Source organism: Pectinophora gossypiella, chromosome 9 (genome assembly GCF_024362695.1).
Source record: "Pectinophora gossypiella chromosome 9, ilPecGoss1.1, whole genome shotgun sequence".
NCBI classification, from domain to species: Eukaryota; Metazoa; Arthropoda; class Insecta; order Lepidoptera; family Gelechiidae; genus Pectinophora; species Pectinophora gossypiella.
Window position 1 is genome coordinate 5356209 of NC_065412.1, and position 20267 is coordinate 5376475.

General features: G+C 36.4%; 2 protein-coding genes and 1 long non-coding RNA gene across 5 annotated transcripts in view; 2 read left to right on the forward strand and 1 right to left on the reverse strand.

Annotated features, from left to right (window-relative positions):
• LOC126369868 (probable cytochrome P450 304a1) overlaps positions 1–20267 on the reverse strand; it is an 85837-nt gene that overhangs the window by 55751 nt on the left and 9819 nt on the right. For 2 of the 3 annotated variants that reach the window (XM_050014457.1, XM_050014455.1), the window contains exon 1: positions 3359–3507. The exons of the other annotated variant lie outside the window; for it this stretch is intronic. In XM_050014457.1, the coding sequence (XP_049870414.1) occupies positions 3359–3452 (94 nt within the window). In that variant the 5' untranslated portion in view covers positions 3453–3507. Of the gene's footprint in view, positions 1–3358; positions 3508–20267 lie in introns of those variants that run through there. 3 annotated transcript variants of the gene reach the window in all.
• LOC126369875 (odorant receptor 85c-like) overlaps positions 5450–20267 on the forward strand; it is a 32659-nt gene continuing 17841 nt past the window's right edge. The window contains exon 1 of the mRNA XM_050014470.1: positions 5450–5550. Within this exon, the coding sequence (XP_049870427.1) occupies positions 5501–5550 (50 nt within the window). The 5' untranslated portion in view covers positions 5450–5500. The remainder of the gene's footprint in view (positions 5551–20267) is intronic.
• LOC126369902 (uncharacterized) lies at positions 10969–11444 on the forward strand. Its single transcript, XR_007566780.1, has 3 exons — positions 10969–11059; positions 11138–11299; positions 11381–11444. It is a non-coding gene; the product is annotated as an uncharacterized LOC126369902 (long non-coding RNA).

Here is a 20267-nt window from a genome sequence, read left to right on the forward strand (position 1 = left end):
AAAATTTAAGTATTGTATTAAATTTATATTTATAAAAAATCGCTGTCGATATGAGTACAAATCACCAGTGTTGAAATCCAGTCTTTCATTATCTAAAGGTTCGCTAGATTTATAAATAGTTGGTTTTGGATACCATTGATATTTTAGCAACACTGCGTGCTTGTTTGTTTGTATGTATATATGTCCACACATCTATACCATGGGAAAAAGAAGTTCCTCCGTCTGTACAAAGGTAATTTTGAATTAAATTTTAGTCACAGTAATTTTGAAGTTCAATTTATTTAGTTGATGGATGGAATGAGTGCGGTGTATGTTATTGTAAAGAAACGGACCTAAGAAACTGAAGAATAATTTGCTGAACTCTGTTTTGTATGTAGAGGTTTTAGCTACGAGGGGGTTTCTTCTAATTGTGGTTGGGTTAAATACCGCTACGTCGTGTTGCTTAAGAACTGTATGAAGAAACACAAACACACACACACACAACCGTGTATAGTTGGTGGAGGCTGCTATGGAAGCTCCTTTCATAGCAGCCTCCGATCCCCAGAATTATTAATTCCCCCCCCCCCACACACACACATATACACATACACACACACACACACACACACACACACACACACACACACACACAAGCACGCGCGTACCACTGATATACGTGCACTCGTCTGCCCCTACTACTTTAATTAATATGTGGTTAACTGTAATTAGCTTTACTAGCTTATAATATTGTAAATGAGCTGTTGTTAACCTGAATAAATAAAAATAAATAAATCAGTCATAATCGATTGTGCAAGAGCAAAGTATTGTTTTGATCAGATTAGACTCGCTATATGTCGAAGGTGTTTAAAAACATAGATAAGTGAGTATTCGACCTGACAACAGGTTAATATGTGGTACGAAAGACAGATTATTGTCGATTAGTATCCCAAGATACTTTTAGTACGGGTGGATTCCAGTGGCGTACAAGAACAAGTGGGCTGGTCTGTATAACGGGTAGTGTGGGCCACTACAGAAAAGTGCAGCAGGCGGCAGGGAAGAATTGCGAAGAGCAAATGGATTCTTTAACGATGAACTCCATGAGATGGGAAGGTGTGTGCTGGAAGGCCGTGGTGCACTGCGAGTTCGAGGTATACGGGCGACTTTTTATCCTTGTTGTATGGAGTAAAATCAATATTTATATCACCTTTTTTTACTTATTGTAGATGGCATTAACTACTTGGCCGGACAAATGGGGAGCGCTGACGGCTCTCACCCGGTACAACGATTAAGACAACAGGCCTGAAGGTGCCCAGTTGGGCGCGAACCTCGGCTCAGGGCGTCGTCTGAGATTTATATCACCAATGATTATAATATTCTTAAAGGAGCTTAGATTAGAGGGGACGGTATTAAGTGATGGTATAAAATTATCAATGTTATCAAAAGCCCAAGGCCAGTAAAGGGGCATCATTGATTCTTGTTATCTGTCGTAGTAATCCACGAAGAAGGTTTCCTTTATCTACTACAATTCGGATTAAAACGATAATTATAAAATAAAAACAATAACTACGTGTAAAATAGGCTTGTTACCAGTTTTCTGCCTAAAATCGACGTGTGTTCCATAAATTTTATGGCTGTCGCTTACCCGCCCCTTTCCATTTCGGCGGATAAGAAAATTACATGTACTTATAACTTAAAATAAACTTATGATGTGTCCGCAGGAATTAGGACCATTGCCATACGAAAGAAAACGACATAAATCAACTAATATTCTTATTTCGAGTAGATGCATCTAGTTTGTTTACAAAGATAATAATATAACAAAACACTTAGCCTTAGCTCCTGTTATTATTATCATAAATAGGTACTCAGTGTTGTGTGCGTCCATAATGGCCAGGTACACCGGAACTTTTCTTAAGAGTATTTTATTTTGTGTGTTTGTATTGTTAGATAGAAATGAATCGATTGACGTAATATCGCCTGATACATCACTATGCTAATGAACGTCACAACCACAACACTAGCTTACGTACTTTGACAGATCTTATAATTACCGCGCATTGAGACGATTGTAAAATGTTATCTTATTGAAATATATTCATTAATTGTACTAAACTGATCGTTATGTCTAATAGTATGTACTACTGTTGCACCATAATAAATAAATAAACATTATTGTACCATCACGCCTGCATTCCCGAAGGGGTAGGTTAGGGTAAGTAGGTACCGAATACTCATATAGGTACACCTACTCCACAGCAGCAAACAATAAATAATAAAGATAATAAACGATAATAATAAGGAAGAAACAAAAATAGACTTAATACTTGTCTATCATAATTAGAGTAAGTAGGTAAGTAAATTATAAATGAGAAACAATAATAATATTAACTGCAAACTCTTTTATGAGAACTTAGTTAACAGCGAACTACTCACAAATAAATTAAAACATAAACAGCCTATATACGTCCCACTACTGGGCACAGGCCTCCCCTCAATCAACCGGAGGGGGTATGACCACGCTGCTCCAATGCGGGTTGGTGGACGTGCTTTTACGGCTGCCGGACACGGGTAGCCGGGAAAACGTGCCCTCCGAAGCACGGAATCATCTTACTTTTTCGGACAATCAGGTGATTCAAGCCTGAAAAGTCCTTACCAAACAAAGGACAGTCTCACAAAGTGATTTCGACAATGTCCCCATCGGGAATCGAACCCGGAACTCCAGACGCTAACGCTCTTAACCACTAGACCACCGAGGCCACAAATAAATTATAAGCATAAAATTAAATCGAACTCTTATCAGACATAATGTTGTAAAATAATGTAGCTACTTCCTATCTACTTACATAATGGATGATCAAACAAACTTCTATGTGAACTTCGATCATTATTATATGAGTTCCTTCATTCGAAGATAATAATTTAAGTAATTAATTATTTATTGATTATAAATAAATAAAACATTGTTTTTTTCATTGCATGTAGGTTGAAGGGACCGCCTTGTATTAATTTATGTTATATCTGAAGAATATAGCGACGAAATATAATATCAAATATTGCACAATTATGTCACTACTTGCCTGGAGAAACACTATGGTCTTTCACTCGGTAAAACTTTACATCAAATTTTGGCTGCTAAGCGCCTACCATTTTAATATAAGTACCTGTCGTTTTCCAACCAAGTACCTGTCTCACGTCAAAAAAGTCTTAACTACAAGCTCCTTTCAATAAACTAAAATTTCTACTCAAAGTTTCCAGTGAAGGATTTCTAAAACTACTGGTACTTACAGCGGAAAATATTAATTTGGGCCGTTCAAAATAATATTTCCGCTCTAGAGTGATATAAAAAGTGTCAACACAATATACATTATTGAAACCTTACCTGGTGGAAAGTTTTTGGGCTTTTTATACGCATTTATCACGAAGTATGCAATCACTACGGGAATTAACACTGTAACTAGCGCTACACTTAACATGTTGTAGTGTCGTATCAATTACTACTAAAAGTAACGTCGCAAATGACAAAGTTTTATATATATAAGCGACTATTTGTGTACCTTGTACAAAGAAAATGCCCAGTAAACGATTGTCGCTAAATAATATATTAAGTATATATGAATCTCAGTATCCACTTGTAAATACCAGATGTTTATTAAAATATTATAATAATTACCTACTACTTATGTATGATAGACAGATAATTATCTGATTATAATCAGTACTTATCAGTTTAGTAAGTGCAGCGTTATTTTGATGTACTTAGCGCAATATTTTTGCCTTTCTCGTTTTTTTCTGGTTATTTGGACGTGCGCTTTATTTAGAATTCGAAATTTGAATTTGTCTCATCTTATTTTATTTCCTATGTCAGTTGAGGTCTTCGCCTTCACACCATTATTCCTCCCCCCGACTCACGTTTTATTTGTATGAAATGCAGCAAAAGGTGCCGTGCTGCTATTGGCTTGATAAGTCACAAGAGATCCTGCAGCAAAACATGACAGCTACACGGCCACTGTTACCATCATCTGTCAAGATGTTGTGGCCAATGATGATGATGATGATATCTGTCGAAATAATATGTTCATCGCGTTTGATCAACTGAAGAATTTTATTACAAAAATCAACTAAAACAAGTATAATTAAGTTCTAATAAAGCCGTAATATTATTGTGCATTGGCGTCGTTCAACGATGAGTTTCCGGTCTATCGTTCTCTCCGGCCAAGGGGACCAAGCTTGGGGTCAGGCTTGAGATCACGCTAACATGCGCAACGTGATAAAATTTATTGATCGTTTGGCGAAAACGATAAATTTGTCATTTTCCCTAACACATGTCGAGAAAACGATGCAGCCATTTCGTAAAAAAAAATGTATTTGGCAACATGCATACTTTTCCTGTCGAATCCTTTGTCAAATCCAGGACAATAAGCTAAGAGACTGTAATAAAAAGTAACACTATGAATATATTACGCAGACATGTCAAAAGTCCACAATCCACAGAATGATGCCATGTCAGCGTTCATCGATAATTGGGTATTTTGACAGCGCGACTTAACTCTTTTTGGTTTGCCGTTAGCACCAACGTTGCGCATCTTGCAAACAACTAAGTATTATTCAACTTTTATTTACAGTAGCAAGTGCTCCACTTCGCTACAATAGGTACATTTTATAATCCAGTCAAATCACCTACTTACCTTTAATATTTTTACTTTTTTATTCGTTATCTATATTTTTTTTGTAATAAATAGCTAAGTATGTTTTGACAAAGGGTCAATGCATGTCCCACGAAGTTTACCTTGATTGTAAAAGGTTATCAGTGCTCAATTACACTGAACAATATTGTTTTTAAACTTGACATATTTCGGGGAGTATAGTTTTAAACCACGCGCTATAGTTTTTATAGGGTAATTTCTTAACGTATAATATTTTTTTTTGTAATGGGGCGTTTTAGACCGCAGATTGTGACTTGGAGCCATAAGACTCGGAGAGAAAGACGTTGCGAGACCGGTGGTGTTACAATTCAAAGATTACGCTAAGAGAGACGTGAGCTCTTGGTATCGACAACGTGGCATGGGAGAATCAGAATTGACTTGCACAGCGATAATGAAAGCATGGATCGTCTGAAACAGACGTATGAGCTCGTATATATGTATAATACTTATGTCCGGTTGTAGGTCCCTGTTGAAAGTATAGCACATATAGTAACATAGTTATTAAACAAAACAAAATTAGCTCTAAGTATCGCAACAGGGAACCTAAAGATTTTCATAATGACGTAATTATTGTTAAATCACATGTAACGACCCGTACATTATCGTTGATTGGTCTTGTCCTTCAGCTAATTAAGGCCAATTATTTAATCGAGCTTCAAATACATAATGACCACAAAGAGGGGTATTTCTCTAGTGCACGACAGCAAGGTAACATGGCGCTTTTCATCAAGAATCTAAAAGCGTTCATAAATAAGGAGCACTTTGACTTTGAGAATCCCCATATCACTCTGAAAGCTTTTCATCCCCAAATCTATATAATGTACATGATAAATGGAATATTCTTCAACAACAGAAACAGTAAGATCAGGTAGGTGATGCGTAAGTTATTTTTTTAATGACTTACATCAGTATTCTTAGATGTTCAGTCATGAGCAATATAATGTACCCACTTTAGGACTCTGTCGCACTAACATATTTGACATTTAGTGAGACTTACAGTTCAATTTGTCAAAAAAGTTAATATGACATGGTACCAAAGTGTATAACATATTAATGCTCGTGACCGTTCACTCGACTCATCCTTCACACACATTTACGTCCTCTTCTTGAGGACTTTACTCTTTCGGGTCGAGCATACTGCCAACAAAATACCACGAAATTAATGACGTCATGCTTCTAAGAATACCAATTTTGAGCTGATTTCGAAGAAGACTTTGAGGTCTCCTTAGTTGAGTACAGAGTCGATTGATCATCTTAGAATACAAATGTTAGTGATTTGTTTATGACATCCGCCATTCTCTTCTTCTTCTATCGTGTGGGTTGTGAGGTGGAGTACCAACCTCATCAAATCCGCTATTTAAATCAAATGATTTAGTCGCAATATTTCTTTATCTTTTAAAACACTGTTAAGGAGGGATTTCCCAGCCCATGTTCCGAAAAATAATATACTTAAGTAGATGATTTAACTCGGGATACTTACCTACATAATTATTCAAAAATATTAATGTAATGGCAGATACATTATAAAAATAATTGTTGCTTGATATTTGGATCAGGTTATGTATAGAATTATGTTGCTATTTATATTGCTTCTCTTTACTTTGATCAGAATAATAATGGGTGGCCAGGATAATAATAACATTATGTCTGTTATCAATGAAATTAGAAGGATAAACGAAGGCATCACTGTACAGTCATGAGCAATATAATGTACCCACTTTAGGACTCTGTCGCACTAACATATTTGACATTTAGTGAGACTTACAGTTCAATTTGTCAAAATAGTTAATGTGACATGGTACCAAAGTGTATATATATATTTATGCTCGTGACCGTACAGCGACATCTATATTTTTTTGGGAACGCAGCCTGGAAATTTCCTCAAAGCTTACGATTACTCGCACGGTTGGTGAAGGTTTGAATTCCTTTTTGTACGTATTCCAGATACGTGTATCCGATGCTTAACACTACGTTGGCGTTGATAGCGAGTGCGTTCGAGATGATGTTCATCTACCGAGGAGTCATGATCGAGGACTACGCGTTCGCCTCGGAGTCCTTCTGCTACGTAGTGATCCTCGGCACTGCTCCCCTCGTCTACATCAGCACTCTCTATAACACAGACATCATCATCACACTGCTCAATGAAATGGACAAGGACTTCATCTATATAAGTAGTCTGACGACGAGGCATAGGTGTTGAACAAATATTATTATATTCTTCCACCAACCCGCAGTGGAGCAGCGTGGTGGAGTATGCTCCATGCCCCTTCCGGTTGATTGAGGGGAGGCCTGTGCCCAGCAGTGGGACGTATATCGGCTGATTATGTATGTATTATATTCTTCTCCTCCGTGGTCTAGTGGTTAGAGCGTGGTGCTCACGATCAAGATGTTCGGGTTCGATTCCTGTTGGGGACACTGTCCAAATCACTTTCTGAGATCGTCTTTTGTTTGGTAAGGCCTCAATCACCTGATTGTCGAAAAAGTAAAATGATTCCGTGCTTCGGAGGGCACATTAAGCCGTTGGTCCTGGCTATTAACAAAATGGCCGTAAAAACATCTCCACCAACCTGCAATGCAGTAGCGTGGTGGAGTATGCTCTATACCCCCTCCGGTTGATTGAGGCGAGGTATGTGCTAAACAATGGGACGTATATAGGCTGTTTATGTTATGTATTGTCATTTTAATTTCTGAACTTTCGTTTATAATGTGAATTTATCATTGTAAGTATATACTTACTTAGAACATACTGGATGAACATTATTTTAATAGCAAGAGTTAACTGGTTTATAAAATAGAAGAATAAATAAGTAATATGTAAACGTGATAAAATATGTTTGCAATAGTTCGTAAATAATGGTACCTAGGTAAATTCCATTAAAATGACGCACATCTGTCAGTCAATAAGTATCATGTCTGTCTTTTGCTATCTACAAATGTATTCTGTAAATCTGTAATATCAGAATTAGTTTTTTTTTGACGTTACTAATTGTAGATTTGCTGGATATGGCATTAACTAGGTATTTGGCCGGATTAATTCGTTAATTCACCCGTTAGCTGATTTGGTGATAGGAAAGTAGATAAAATCTAAATCCCTAAGTGGAGTTAGGGAGTTTTTGATCTTCAAAAACTTTGGCTGTTCAAAATTTTAAATTAAATACTTTCAGAGCTCGGTGAGGTGTGGATACTTTGTTCTTCTTGTGACGGATGTACCTCTGATTACCCCGTAGGGATATAATCGTGTAATATTTTTTTCAGAGAGCATTTCCTGAAGGGTCAACTGATAATTTGGCAGCTGTGTTTAGCGTGGTTCGCGTTCTGCACGGTTGTTTGTGGCATGTACATCGTGAACACATTTGTTCTCCTTTTGCACTACAGTCTAATAGCCACTCAGGATGAACATATGATCAGGCCATTGATCTTCCCCATGTGGCTCCCCGAAGACGACCCCTACAGGACACCCAATTACGAAATATTCATGTTCTTTGAAATTTTTTTGATTTCAATTATTTATCAGAACTTTTGCGGTTAGTATTTTATTGTTACTGTGTTAAGTGGCTACAAACATACATTATATGCACATTTATTAGATCTCTACTACACATACATAATTATATACTTATAGGCATTTACTGGGTAAGCGTGTATCTACTACCTTAGCCATATCTTCACATACGCAAACCTATTTTTATCCAACTGCGACGAAGCAAAATGGAAGTTGGCCTTCCCCCAATCTGTCCTAAGAATTCGTCTACTTACTTATACGTTAAAAATGGAAACCTTTTTAATAATATATTAGTATTAACCTGATATCGCAGAATGAGGAATAATACTACGTACTAATACTGTAACAAAATCATCTTCTGATCACTAGTGGATCTCCACTCTATCAGGGTTCACGGGAGTGTGTTTATGTAGTTACCTACAATTATTTTTTTTCGTAGTTGTTACATTAAGACCATGTTGTTTTTATTACAAAATGTAGAGTTTGGCTCCACAAGAAGGCATCATCGGGTTCCGGGGAACGATGTATTTAGGTAGTTTCATTGTATATCCGCCGTGGTTCCTGCCTACAAAAAATCCCGGCGCCTGCCACTGTTTTATTGAACACGATTAGTATTAACTTAATTTACTTACTTAATTACTTCACTCGCCATAATGCTATATTTTATTTATATTGAACGAATAGCGAATACATTTTTATTTGACGTAGATGTGCATCACGACCCTTGTCAATAATTATGGTTTGGCTTATTAAAGTAAATTTTGTTACTTATTTTTGGAGTACCAATTTTGTCTCAAAAGTTACTTTAGTTAGCAGAAATCATGCATAATATAAAGATCTCTGGGACCTTCCAGGTTGCTAACTACCCACTTACTTATTAGATGGGTATACTTACTTACTTATTAGATGGGTGTACTTTTTTAATTTATCACTGGACTGCCAGGTTACGTGTACATTCAATTCCACATTCTCATACACTACTACACTATAATGGACCTGATCATACTTGACTTTGAGGATATATTTGATGACCTGGATGAGTCTGTGGTGGACTTGAAGAAAGACGACCCTCGCCGGGTTGAGGTCCAGCTCATTCTCAACAGCAGGATGAAAAGAATCGTTCAATGGCATATCTCGGTTATGAAGTAGGTGCCTATGTTGTTTATATAAGTATTTTAATAATTTAATAATGCTCCACTTGACTGCAATAAAGAAATAGGTACTTAAATGTATTTTTAAAGTGAGCGGGTTGTATTTTAAAGTTCACATTTTACTTTTTAAAGATTAAGAAGTAATAAGTTTACTTTGACAACTTATCGAATGCTTGCCGTTTAGGCATACATGTTAGGGTAAATTGGGGTAATGAGAGTCACTTTAAAAAGATAACATCTTTATGTAGGTACCTATTGCAATCACCTCGCATCAAAGTCTACATAATTGGATATTATTTGCATCGCGACAACAGCTAAGCGTAGGTAACATGACATGGCGGGCAGGTCACGTGCGCGTGGTCTAGTGTTTGTAGTTTTGTATATTATGTGGGTAACTTCCATTGCCCGATCTTACCCTAATATATTATGTTATCTTTTATTTGAAGATTTTTATAAATATGGATGTAGAAACAATACTACCTACTACTACGTTTCGAGTAGGTAATGCGGGGCGAGAAGGCAAGAGGGAAACCACTGCTTTTCCCTAAAAAAGTAGCATGGAAAATGCTATAAGGATATAGATAAGGAAATGTGATTTAAATAGAGAAATACTATTTTCTCTAGCGGCAATGTATTTCTCCACTTCCTGCGTGCAAAGAGCTGGCATGCATAGGTGCCAGTTGGTGGCATGTGCACTCCGAATATACCTACTAACATAGGTTTACCTTTTAGGTCTTTGGACGCGTTATCTTCGGTATACGGACCTCCGCTTGTATACCAAGTGATGTTTAGTTCGGTAGCAATTTGTATAATGGCATATCAAGTCGTCAATGTAAGTAACGTTTGTTCAATAAATCTAGACTAGTTAGGAACGAAATTCAAATTATTGCGGCGTTGCTCTTTCCTAATGATAAATGAATCATCCATGATCTATTTTGCCATAAACAATGATTATAATCTGGTCAATGTCGTCGTTGTTTATATATACATTATACCTGTAAGTATAGTATATAATGCGAATATTGTTCATGTGAAAATAGATTGATGTAAATGTTCTGTTGCGGTTTTTGCAGAATTTATGAGTGATAATAGAAACACGCAGAAAATAATTATATTCCATCGGAAGCGCTTAGTTTGCGTAACCGTAAAAGTAACAACACAAATACATAGTAACATACATACACACACATACAGTATACATATACATATATAGTAAGATTACAAATATATTATTTATAATTATATCATGTAATAACCGAGCCGAACGGGGCCGTGGTAGCCCAGTTGGTAAAACGCTTGACTCTCACTTTGAGGTCGCAGCTTCGAATCCCAGCATAGGCGTAAAACAATGTTTTTTTTTGTTTTCGACTCCACGTTTGGATCATAAATGTTTATCACGTGCTCAGCGTTGAAGGAAAACATTGTGAGGCAACCCAGATACCCAAAATATGCATTTCGGAGGTTTGTGACCTAACCTATATTGGGCTGGTTTTCCCTTCGCGGGTTAAAAAGTCCAACAGTGGCTTCTGTAAAAAACCGGACGACAACAATTGGAGGAGACAGGGAATACATATTATAATTGATGTATAAATTATTTATCAATTAAATTCTGTTTGCAGCAATTGGAGAACGGAAAAGTTGATTTTCTCTTCGCAGTACTTTGGTTTGGTACGTGCGTCCAACTTTGGATACCATGCTACCTCGGAACTTTGATGAGAGATAAAGTTAGTATCGAAATCCTGTAAGCGCCTACGATTCAATATTAGCGATCTATTTCGTGATTGCTCATTGGTTATTTGCAGGGGTTCGCAATGGCAGATGCGTGTTGGTATTCTGGTTGGTCAAATACTAAGCTGAGTGTTATGTTACGAAACGAAATAGTTTTATTCATATCACAGACACAGCAACCTCTCATTATTAAGTTTACTGCGCTGCCTACCCTAACGCTCGAAACATTCTCTTCGGTACGTACCTAAGTCTTATGTGTCTATTTACAGTAAAATGTTTTCAGATATTTCGTTTTTGAATAAGCTGTGTTTTTTCAGATTATGAGCTCGTCCTACTCGTATTTCAACATGCTACGCCAGTCAACTAAAGACCGAATATAAGAAGAGTAATAAAAAAAATTGTTTCATATAATTTATTTAGCATGCGAAAACAGAGATAGATTATTCTTGGTTTGGAAAAAAGATACGGAAAATAAAATAGCACGAGTAAATTATAACAAACAGAGAAACAAAACTAACAAAATAATAGAATTTTATAAGAATAAGTATTTTAGAGACCAAATTGCAAATAATAAAAATGATATAAGAAAACTTTGGCAAATCATAAATAAAATATCTGGGAAGGTAAAAACTTCAATAGACGACTTAATAATTAAAGCTTTTCGTAAGGATGGTACTGAAAAAGAAATATCTAATCTCTTTGCAAAAAAATTTCAAGATAATGTACAAAATATTGTGCCTAAATGCAACACAAAACTGCTTGATGAGAACTTTTACAGAAAACCGCTTGACAAGTCAATGTTATGTCCTCGAGCTACAAATAAACATATTTACAAAATAATAAATATGTCGTAGCAGTGGGGTCGGTCGTAACATCATCATCAGAATGGACCCAAGTAGCAACCGATTGTCTTAAAAGAGAATTGTAGATATCTTGAAGGCAAGTAGACTAAATCAAACCCTTGTCTTGGATAAGTCTTATATGTCTCAAAGATATCCCTTAAGATATCTTGAAGATACAGTTTAGTAAAAGTGGGCACATACTTTAACTCTTATACAAGACAGACTTAAGACAACGCTAAGTCAGACTTAAACCCTACTTTAGACAATGTTCTTGCATATTCTAAACTTAGAATTCTTGTAGTATCACTTAATACCAAGAATATATACTTGAAGATATCTACAATACTTAGTTAAGACTATAGGATTGAATTGCACTGAGTCAATTGTAACTTAACGAAGTAAAACTTCAGGTCATACTAAAACGATTTTTACTTCACGCGTCTTTATTTTAGAATATAATGGCGAACATTTATATTAACACAAGAAATGAAGTCTGTAAGAAAATGGCGTCTAAAATATTTGTTAAGTTGTTTTAACAAAAGGTTATTCTGCCGTTTCACATACAGGAAATTATAAACGCATGATTGTTTCTCGTGTAAAATCGATAGAAAGTGTTAAAAAACAAAAGGGCCTTTAATATACCAGAAAAATAATAATAAAATTTGGATTGATTATTCAGCAAATAAAAAAAATGGTGACATATAGTATAGAGAAATTCATTTTCTATTAATATGTGACAGCTGAACGCAGTAATTGTTACTACAACAGAAATATATATTAATTTACTTCAGTTTTTGACGATAATATTGTCAAAAAAATATTACATGTTTTCTTCCTGTAAGTGCAAAATGGCGTTAAGTAATATTTTTCTAAATGAAGTAAGACTTTAGAAACAATTGATTTCGTAAGAATCAGTTTAGAAAAATAAAGTCAAGTTGCACTTCATCAAGTACTAGTTAAGATAAATTTTACTTCAATTGTCTAGGAGTATACCAACTTAAGACAAAAAGTATTTAGTGAATTCCTACTTAAAACTCTTATATCTAAAGTGAACCTCTATTTTGATTTAGTAAAGTAATGTCGTAAAATCATGTTTGTTTATTCTGTGCCAGAATCATCTATGTAACAAGTAACAATTAAAATCGAACAAGCTTAAAACCTATGGAAAGTATGTTTGTTTGAGAGGTAAGTTTTTCGACTCGTGGAAGATAAAAAAAATATTGTTATGCTGAGTTCTTACTTGGATAGGAATGTGATTTACTTAATTATTTAATATATATCACAATTGGAACTAACAAACATAAACTCAATTTGCTAATGAGTCTCCGCGCATACATTCTCATAGGTACCTACATGGTTCGCTGACGCAAAGTAGGTACGATCACCGCGCTTCTAATTGCCAACGGAAACAATGTGATTATTGTAAAAATTAACGAGTGTCCGTTGAATATTGTATATACGAAGAACCCTTGCAATTTGATTAACGTCGTGTGTGTGTGCGGTAGTTTCTAATCCCACCTAAAACATTATTGTTAAAAAAGGCGGCCAAATTCCCGATGTCTTTATCAAGCTAAAAAAATAAAGGAATCGAATCTAATGCCCAATTTAAATGCATTTAACCATACACAAAACTTAAAATAGATATGTATTGTTTATGATTGTGAATAAAGCTTAGTTAAAAATAGGTACATTTTTAAAATTATTAAAAGAATGAATGAAAGAAGAAAGAAAAGTATCTAGACACGCGGTAGCATGTCAAGCCAAGTTCAAGAAATAGAACTGGCGAGTCGCACCGTGTGTATTATTACACGAACCATTTGGAGCCACTTTTGACCCCCTCATAAATCAAAAACTATTTCACATAAACGTATCAAATTTGGCTCATATATTGAGACTTGTGAGATACATATAAGTGTTCTAAATTTCATAAGCTTATCTCAAACGGTTATTTAGATATTAATGTCCAAAATCCTCATTTTTATCATTGACTGACTGACTGACACATTTTTATAAAAACTCTAACCCAGTTCCAGATGACCTAGAGAGTTAAAATTTGGTACGCAGATAGGTAATTAGATGAATATAACGGAAAAAATAAAAAAACTGGCAACTTTTTAATAATTAGACTCTATCATGAACGCTTAACATAAATACCTAATTAGTGCCTGTACCTAACTATAGATGTAAGAATCAGTAAGTAATCAAAACTCATGACAGCCGGTCTTTTTGTGGTAGGTATGTAGATTAACTTAACATAACATAGAATCACGCCTATATGCCCTATCGGGGTAGGCAGAGCACTAAGTGATCATAAAACCACTTGATGCCACATTCGACAAGTACTTTAAGGGTAGGTAAGCAAGTTGGAACATGTGTTTAGCGGTGATAGGTTGTCAGCTTTTCGCCCACGATACAACACAACTCTCATCCATTTTACTGGCATATTTTTTTTTTAACTTAATAATATATGTTATACTGTTACTTATAAATTTTCAGGACTGACCATTGAACTTGGCACCCATTTAGATCTCACTTCTTTTGTCGTTGAAGTCTACAACCAAAGCATTGCATAATATTGAACTTGGCTCTCATTTCATATTTATGTTTTTGATTGGATTTATTTATTATTAGACTAATAGGTACCTAATTTTATATTTGAACTTAGCAGGTTTTAATATAAAACTCGATTTTTCATGGTGTAGTGTTGCCGTGCGCTTAGACTAGGTTAGACTAGCTTAGTCATTTTTGAGAAGATTTGTGCGAGACGTAGGTACCTGGGCCGCCACACGCTGGATCGGATTTGAAAAACAGGAACTTACGATTTTTTTGCCAAAATTAAATGATTGTGTTATACCAATCGATATAAAAAAAAATTATGGCAATGAAGAAGATATCGCATCGCTAACAAAAACAGTGGGATGTGCATTATCATAGGTTAATAAAATTTTCTGTATTTAATATTCTGCCTTCAAAAACTACCAGATCCTTTTATTATTTGGACTTCATCCATCTTTCTGCTTGCTTCTATTTCGATTTTATCGTCCATTGAATAGACTTTTCTTATGTTTTACTTATTGTAGTCAAAAACGAATAAAACAGTCTTGTATAGGAGCAACAAATAATAAAAATTGCCTTAAGTATATCTAGGCAATCAATTTTTACTTTACAAGACTAAACTGATACTTCACTAAATCAATTTAGTGTTAAGTGAGCCTTTAAATAATCTGAGTAAAGTAAAAGAATACTTGTAGACTTAACAGTAGGCTGAGATAAGACTAAATAGTTTTGTGAATACTTAACTTGGTTTTGTGTATTCTAAATTATCTAAAGTAGGATTTGTTGAAAACTATATAGTATTAAAGAAGGAAATGAATTTATGAAGTCCTAATAAGTCCTATTTGATTTGGATAAATCTCACTTTAGCTAAAGATTAGACATATATGACTTAATCACAATTCTTGATTGCTACTTGGGGAGGGTGGGCGTTTGAAGAGTGGGCGTTAGAAGACAATAATGGCCGTCATCAGTATCACAATCATTTTATTTACTTCCACATAGTTTTTGTATCACGATTAAATAAAGTCACAGCATAAGGTACACACTCACGGCAACGTCACGGTATTCGTAACGGTTACACAGTCTCTCGTTTCTAGCGCGCATAAGGACGTTAGCGCGAAGGGGCCCTCCACCACCCATGGTTCCAACATTCGGACCGAATCATCGGGACATGTGAACGTACTTGCTAGGTGCTCTTTTCCGATCACACTTTCTTGACGTCCCTACAAGTTATAGGTGAGCGACTATAGCACTCCACGTTCCGATCGTAATTATTCGATACGTCCGCTCAAGACGATGGTTCGCGGTAGACTGCCCGACTATAACGGCAGTACACGTCCTCTCGACACGACGACTCTGTAGTGACTCCCCCGACTTCACGCAGCTCTGGCCGTACGCCACCTTTCGTCGGAGCGTTGCAACTTCATAACGGAAGTGATGTAACTTCATTTTATTTTCCGATTTGATCAATTTCTCTTCTTAATTCATAACTAACGCCGACACGGCCATCCTGCGTGACACACGTCCTCGTGTGTTAATCTGAAACAATATACCACAGCACAGTATCCAAGTTCGCTCGGTCATTCCTGACCTGACATGACACTCTATAAAGGACTCGTCCGAGCTCTATTTGTGACTCTACATGAGCTCCACTTGTGACTCTACATGAGCTCTACTTGTGACTCTACATGAGCTCTACTTGTGACTCTACATGAGCTCTACTTGTGACTCTACATGAGCTCTACTTGTGACTCTACATGAGCTCTACTTGTGACTCTACATGAGCTCTACTTGTGACTCTACATGAGCTCTACATGAGACTTCAGTACACATACCCATCAAGTGGATTTCCAGAGTGCATCACCACATAGAGTAAACAATTTGAAAGAATGCCTCAATCAACAACTAATGATAAAAAAAAAACAAAAAGTATCTTAGACTGTTCATTATACACACACATACACGGGCACATAAATACTCGGTTATAAGTCAACATTAGCAACCATTTGCCACTTTCATAACAGACCATCATTGGTCAACTCAACAAGGTAATCATATACCACTAAAACCAGGTCCCCATGGACCTAAACAATCACCACACCTCCAGTCGCACACCGCGCCCTGAACAGCCTCTAACGGGACTGCAGTTACGACTACGCTGGAGCCACAGTGCACCTTAATACTCGGTGATAACATTGGCAACCATTTGCCACTTTCATAACAGACCATCATTGGTCATTTCCACAAGGTAATCATATACCACTAAAACCAGGTCCCCATGGACCTACACACTCACCACACCTCCAGTCGCACACCGCGCCCTGAACAGCCTCTAACGGGACTGCAGTTACGACTACGCTGGAAATGCAGCACAACAACAAAAGAGAAAATAACAATACCAAAGTATGTGTGCCGTGTAACATCTTATTCACTCTCTAAATCAGTAACATTTAACTCAGAAGGCAATTCGCTTCGAGGCATTTTTTCCAAGTCTATTTCACTTAATCATAATCCAAATCATTTTACTTCGCAATGTTTACTTCACTTCACTACGAGTTCCAATTTAACTAAAGTTAACTAAAGAGAACTTTCTGCACTATATTCATTTGTATCTTATTAAAACTTCCCATCTCTCAAATCAGGTAAAACAGATACGACTCACCATGATTTATAAGAATTTCCAATAAAAGATCAACCACTGGTCTTGTGACATGGTTTAGGTCTTCAACAGCACCAGCGCAGCAAGTCCGGCCGGTATACAACGCGCTGCCACGATGTCGTCACTTTACACGGCTACAGCTCAGCCCGCGCCACTTGGATTGCCGCTTGCAATCCACCAATTGCCGAACCAAGTTATGACATGAAACAAAAGAATTCACTGTATTATCGTATTCACATGATTTTCTTTCAATCAGTTTAAAAAGATTTCAATAAAGAATGTTGAATATTGAAACATTTGATGAATGACGGTAAATTACAAAACACGTTATTTAACGAGACTCAATTATCATGTCATGATTAATTTCTTTTTGCTTGGAGTGAGAAAATACAACTTTAATCACACAGGTTAAGCGTGTCTACACCAATTCGAAATATTTTTAGACCAAAATACAAAGATTTGACAATGATGAAAACAGATTGGAAAACGCGGTATGATTGACACGGATTGACACAATATGTCTCGTCAATTTTCTTTTTAAACAAAGGGAAATAATAATTTCCAAGTTAATTTTAAATCAATTTCCTCATTATTAGAAACGGAAATTCACCCAGCAATGAAGTCAATAACAATAAGGTTCCAGTATGAAAACGACTCACCGTAATAACAGTTTCCAAGTTGAGGTACCATAATTTCCAAACACGACTGCACACAGTATGGAAATATTGTGATGTTTACGCCATCATATCTTACGGCATGTAGTGATGCCGATCATTAACAAAGTCCAGGTCAATTCAAAGTCAGGTCCATCTCCAAATTCAGGCATGACACTACATCTTCATCACGTGGTCACACGAATGTGATAGTCATCATAATCTTCTTCTGATTGTGATAATCCAAACTTACATTGTCTTGTTGTGAACGTCGCATCACATTGTCTTCATCCAAGTTCACTAATCCCGCTTCTGATGTCGTAACAGTGGGGTCGGTCGTAACATCATCATCAGAATGGAGGGTGGGCGTTTGAAGAGTGGGCGTTAGAAGACAATAATGGCCGTCATCAGTATCACAATCATTTTATTTACTTCCACATAGTTTTTGTATCACGATTAAATAAAGTCACAGCATAAGGTACACACTCACGGCAACGTCACGGTATTCGTAACGGTTACACAGTCTCTCGTTTCTAGCGCGCATAAGGACGTTAGCGCGAAGGGGCCCTCCACCACCCATGGTTCCAACATTCGGACCGAATCATCGGGACATGTGAACGTACTTGCTAGGTGCTCTTTTCCGATCACACTTTCTTGACGTCCCTACAAGTTATAGGTGAGCGACTATAGCACTCCACGTTCCGATCGTAATTATTCGATACGTCCGCTCAAGACGATGGTTCGCGGTAGACTGCCCGACTATAACGGCAGTACACGTCCTCTCGACACGACGACTCTGTAGTGACTCCCCCGACTTCACGCAGCTCTGGCCGTACGCCACCTTTCGTCGGAGCGTTGCAACTTCATAACGGAAGTGATGTAACTTCATTTTATTTTCCGATTTGATCAATTTCTCTTCTTAATTCATAACTAACGCCGACAAATACATTAAAAAATAATAAATCACCAGGTATTGATGGTATAAGAGTCATCGACGTTAAAAATATAGCGGAGAAATTGGCTTCAGCAATAGCAAAATTGATAAATACCAGTATCCAAACTGGGATTTACCCTGACGAATTGAAGGTGGGACAAGTAAGACCAATTTATAAGGGTGGAAATAGTGGGGATTGTGTCAATTATAGACCTATAACTATGCTTCCGGTCGTAGACAAAATAGTTGAGAAATTTTTCAGTGACCAAATACACAACTTCTACCAAAAACACGAAGTATTATCACAAAATCAATTCGGATTTCAACCAAAGAAAAGCACCACCCTGCTGCTGTCTCGTTTCTCAGATATCATTAATCAATACCTGAATGATAAAAAACACGTTTTAATTATATTGATAGACTACAGTAAAGCATTTGATACCTTACGGCATAATACCCTAATTCAAAAATTGAGTGACACTGGGATACGTGGACCGCTTCTAGAGTGGTGTAAAAGTTACATCACCGACAGATCATATCAAGTAAAACTAGGCTCCTCATACAGTGATGTGATAAACGTAACAGAGGGCACAGCGCAAGGCTCAGTGCTAGGGCCACTTCACTATTTGGCCTACGTTAACGATCTAAATAACTTGATCCACGGCTGTGACATTTTTCAGTACGCAGATGACACCTGTATAGTGGCAGCAGATAGAGACATACGCATCGCTAAAGCTACCTTACAGCATTCGTTTGATGTGGTTTGTCGGTGGTCACACGACTCAGGACTCGTGTTAAATGCGGCGAAAACAAAAGTGATTCACGTTCATTCAAGTCATAACAGCAGTAGTCTATGTAAGGAGGTCAAAATTATGGTTCATAGTCATAGTTGTCTTCATACACAATCTGTCAAGTCAGCTCAATGTAACACTAGTGTCCTGTCCTAGAACAAGTAAATGATCAAAAATACTTAGGACTAATAATTGACAACAGGTTTAATTGGGGAAAACATATTGAAAAAGTATGCGACAAGTTACGAGCTATACTGACCAAATTTTACATTATCAAAAATAGAATACCCTACGCAACCCGGTTAATAATGTATAAGGCTCTAGTTGAAAGTATAATCTGTTACGGTTTAAGCAGTTACGGCCGAACTTTTAAAACGTACCTGGAAAGTATCTATAAATTACAAATAAGAATCTTAAAAATAATTGTACCCTACCAAATAAAACATAAAATAAAAAATGAAGAAGAACTTTTTACATTTACCTGTACACTTCCGGTCTATTCGTTATTCAAATTAAACATTTTAAAAGAGCAATATTTTAGATCCGAAATTCAACACATAAAAAAGTCAAATAAGATTACAAGACAAACAGGAAAAAAAATACTTATCATACCGCGTTTTAAAAATTTTTACGGCAAACGGACTTCGGAATATATCGTACCTTAATTAACAAACTGTCTACAGAAGTTAAAAATACATTGACTAACAATAATATAAGTCTTGTACTTAAGAAAGAATTATTAAGTCGACTATAAACATTCCACAATTAA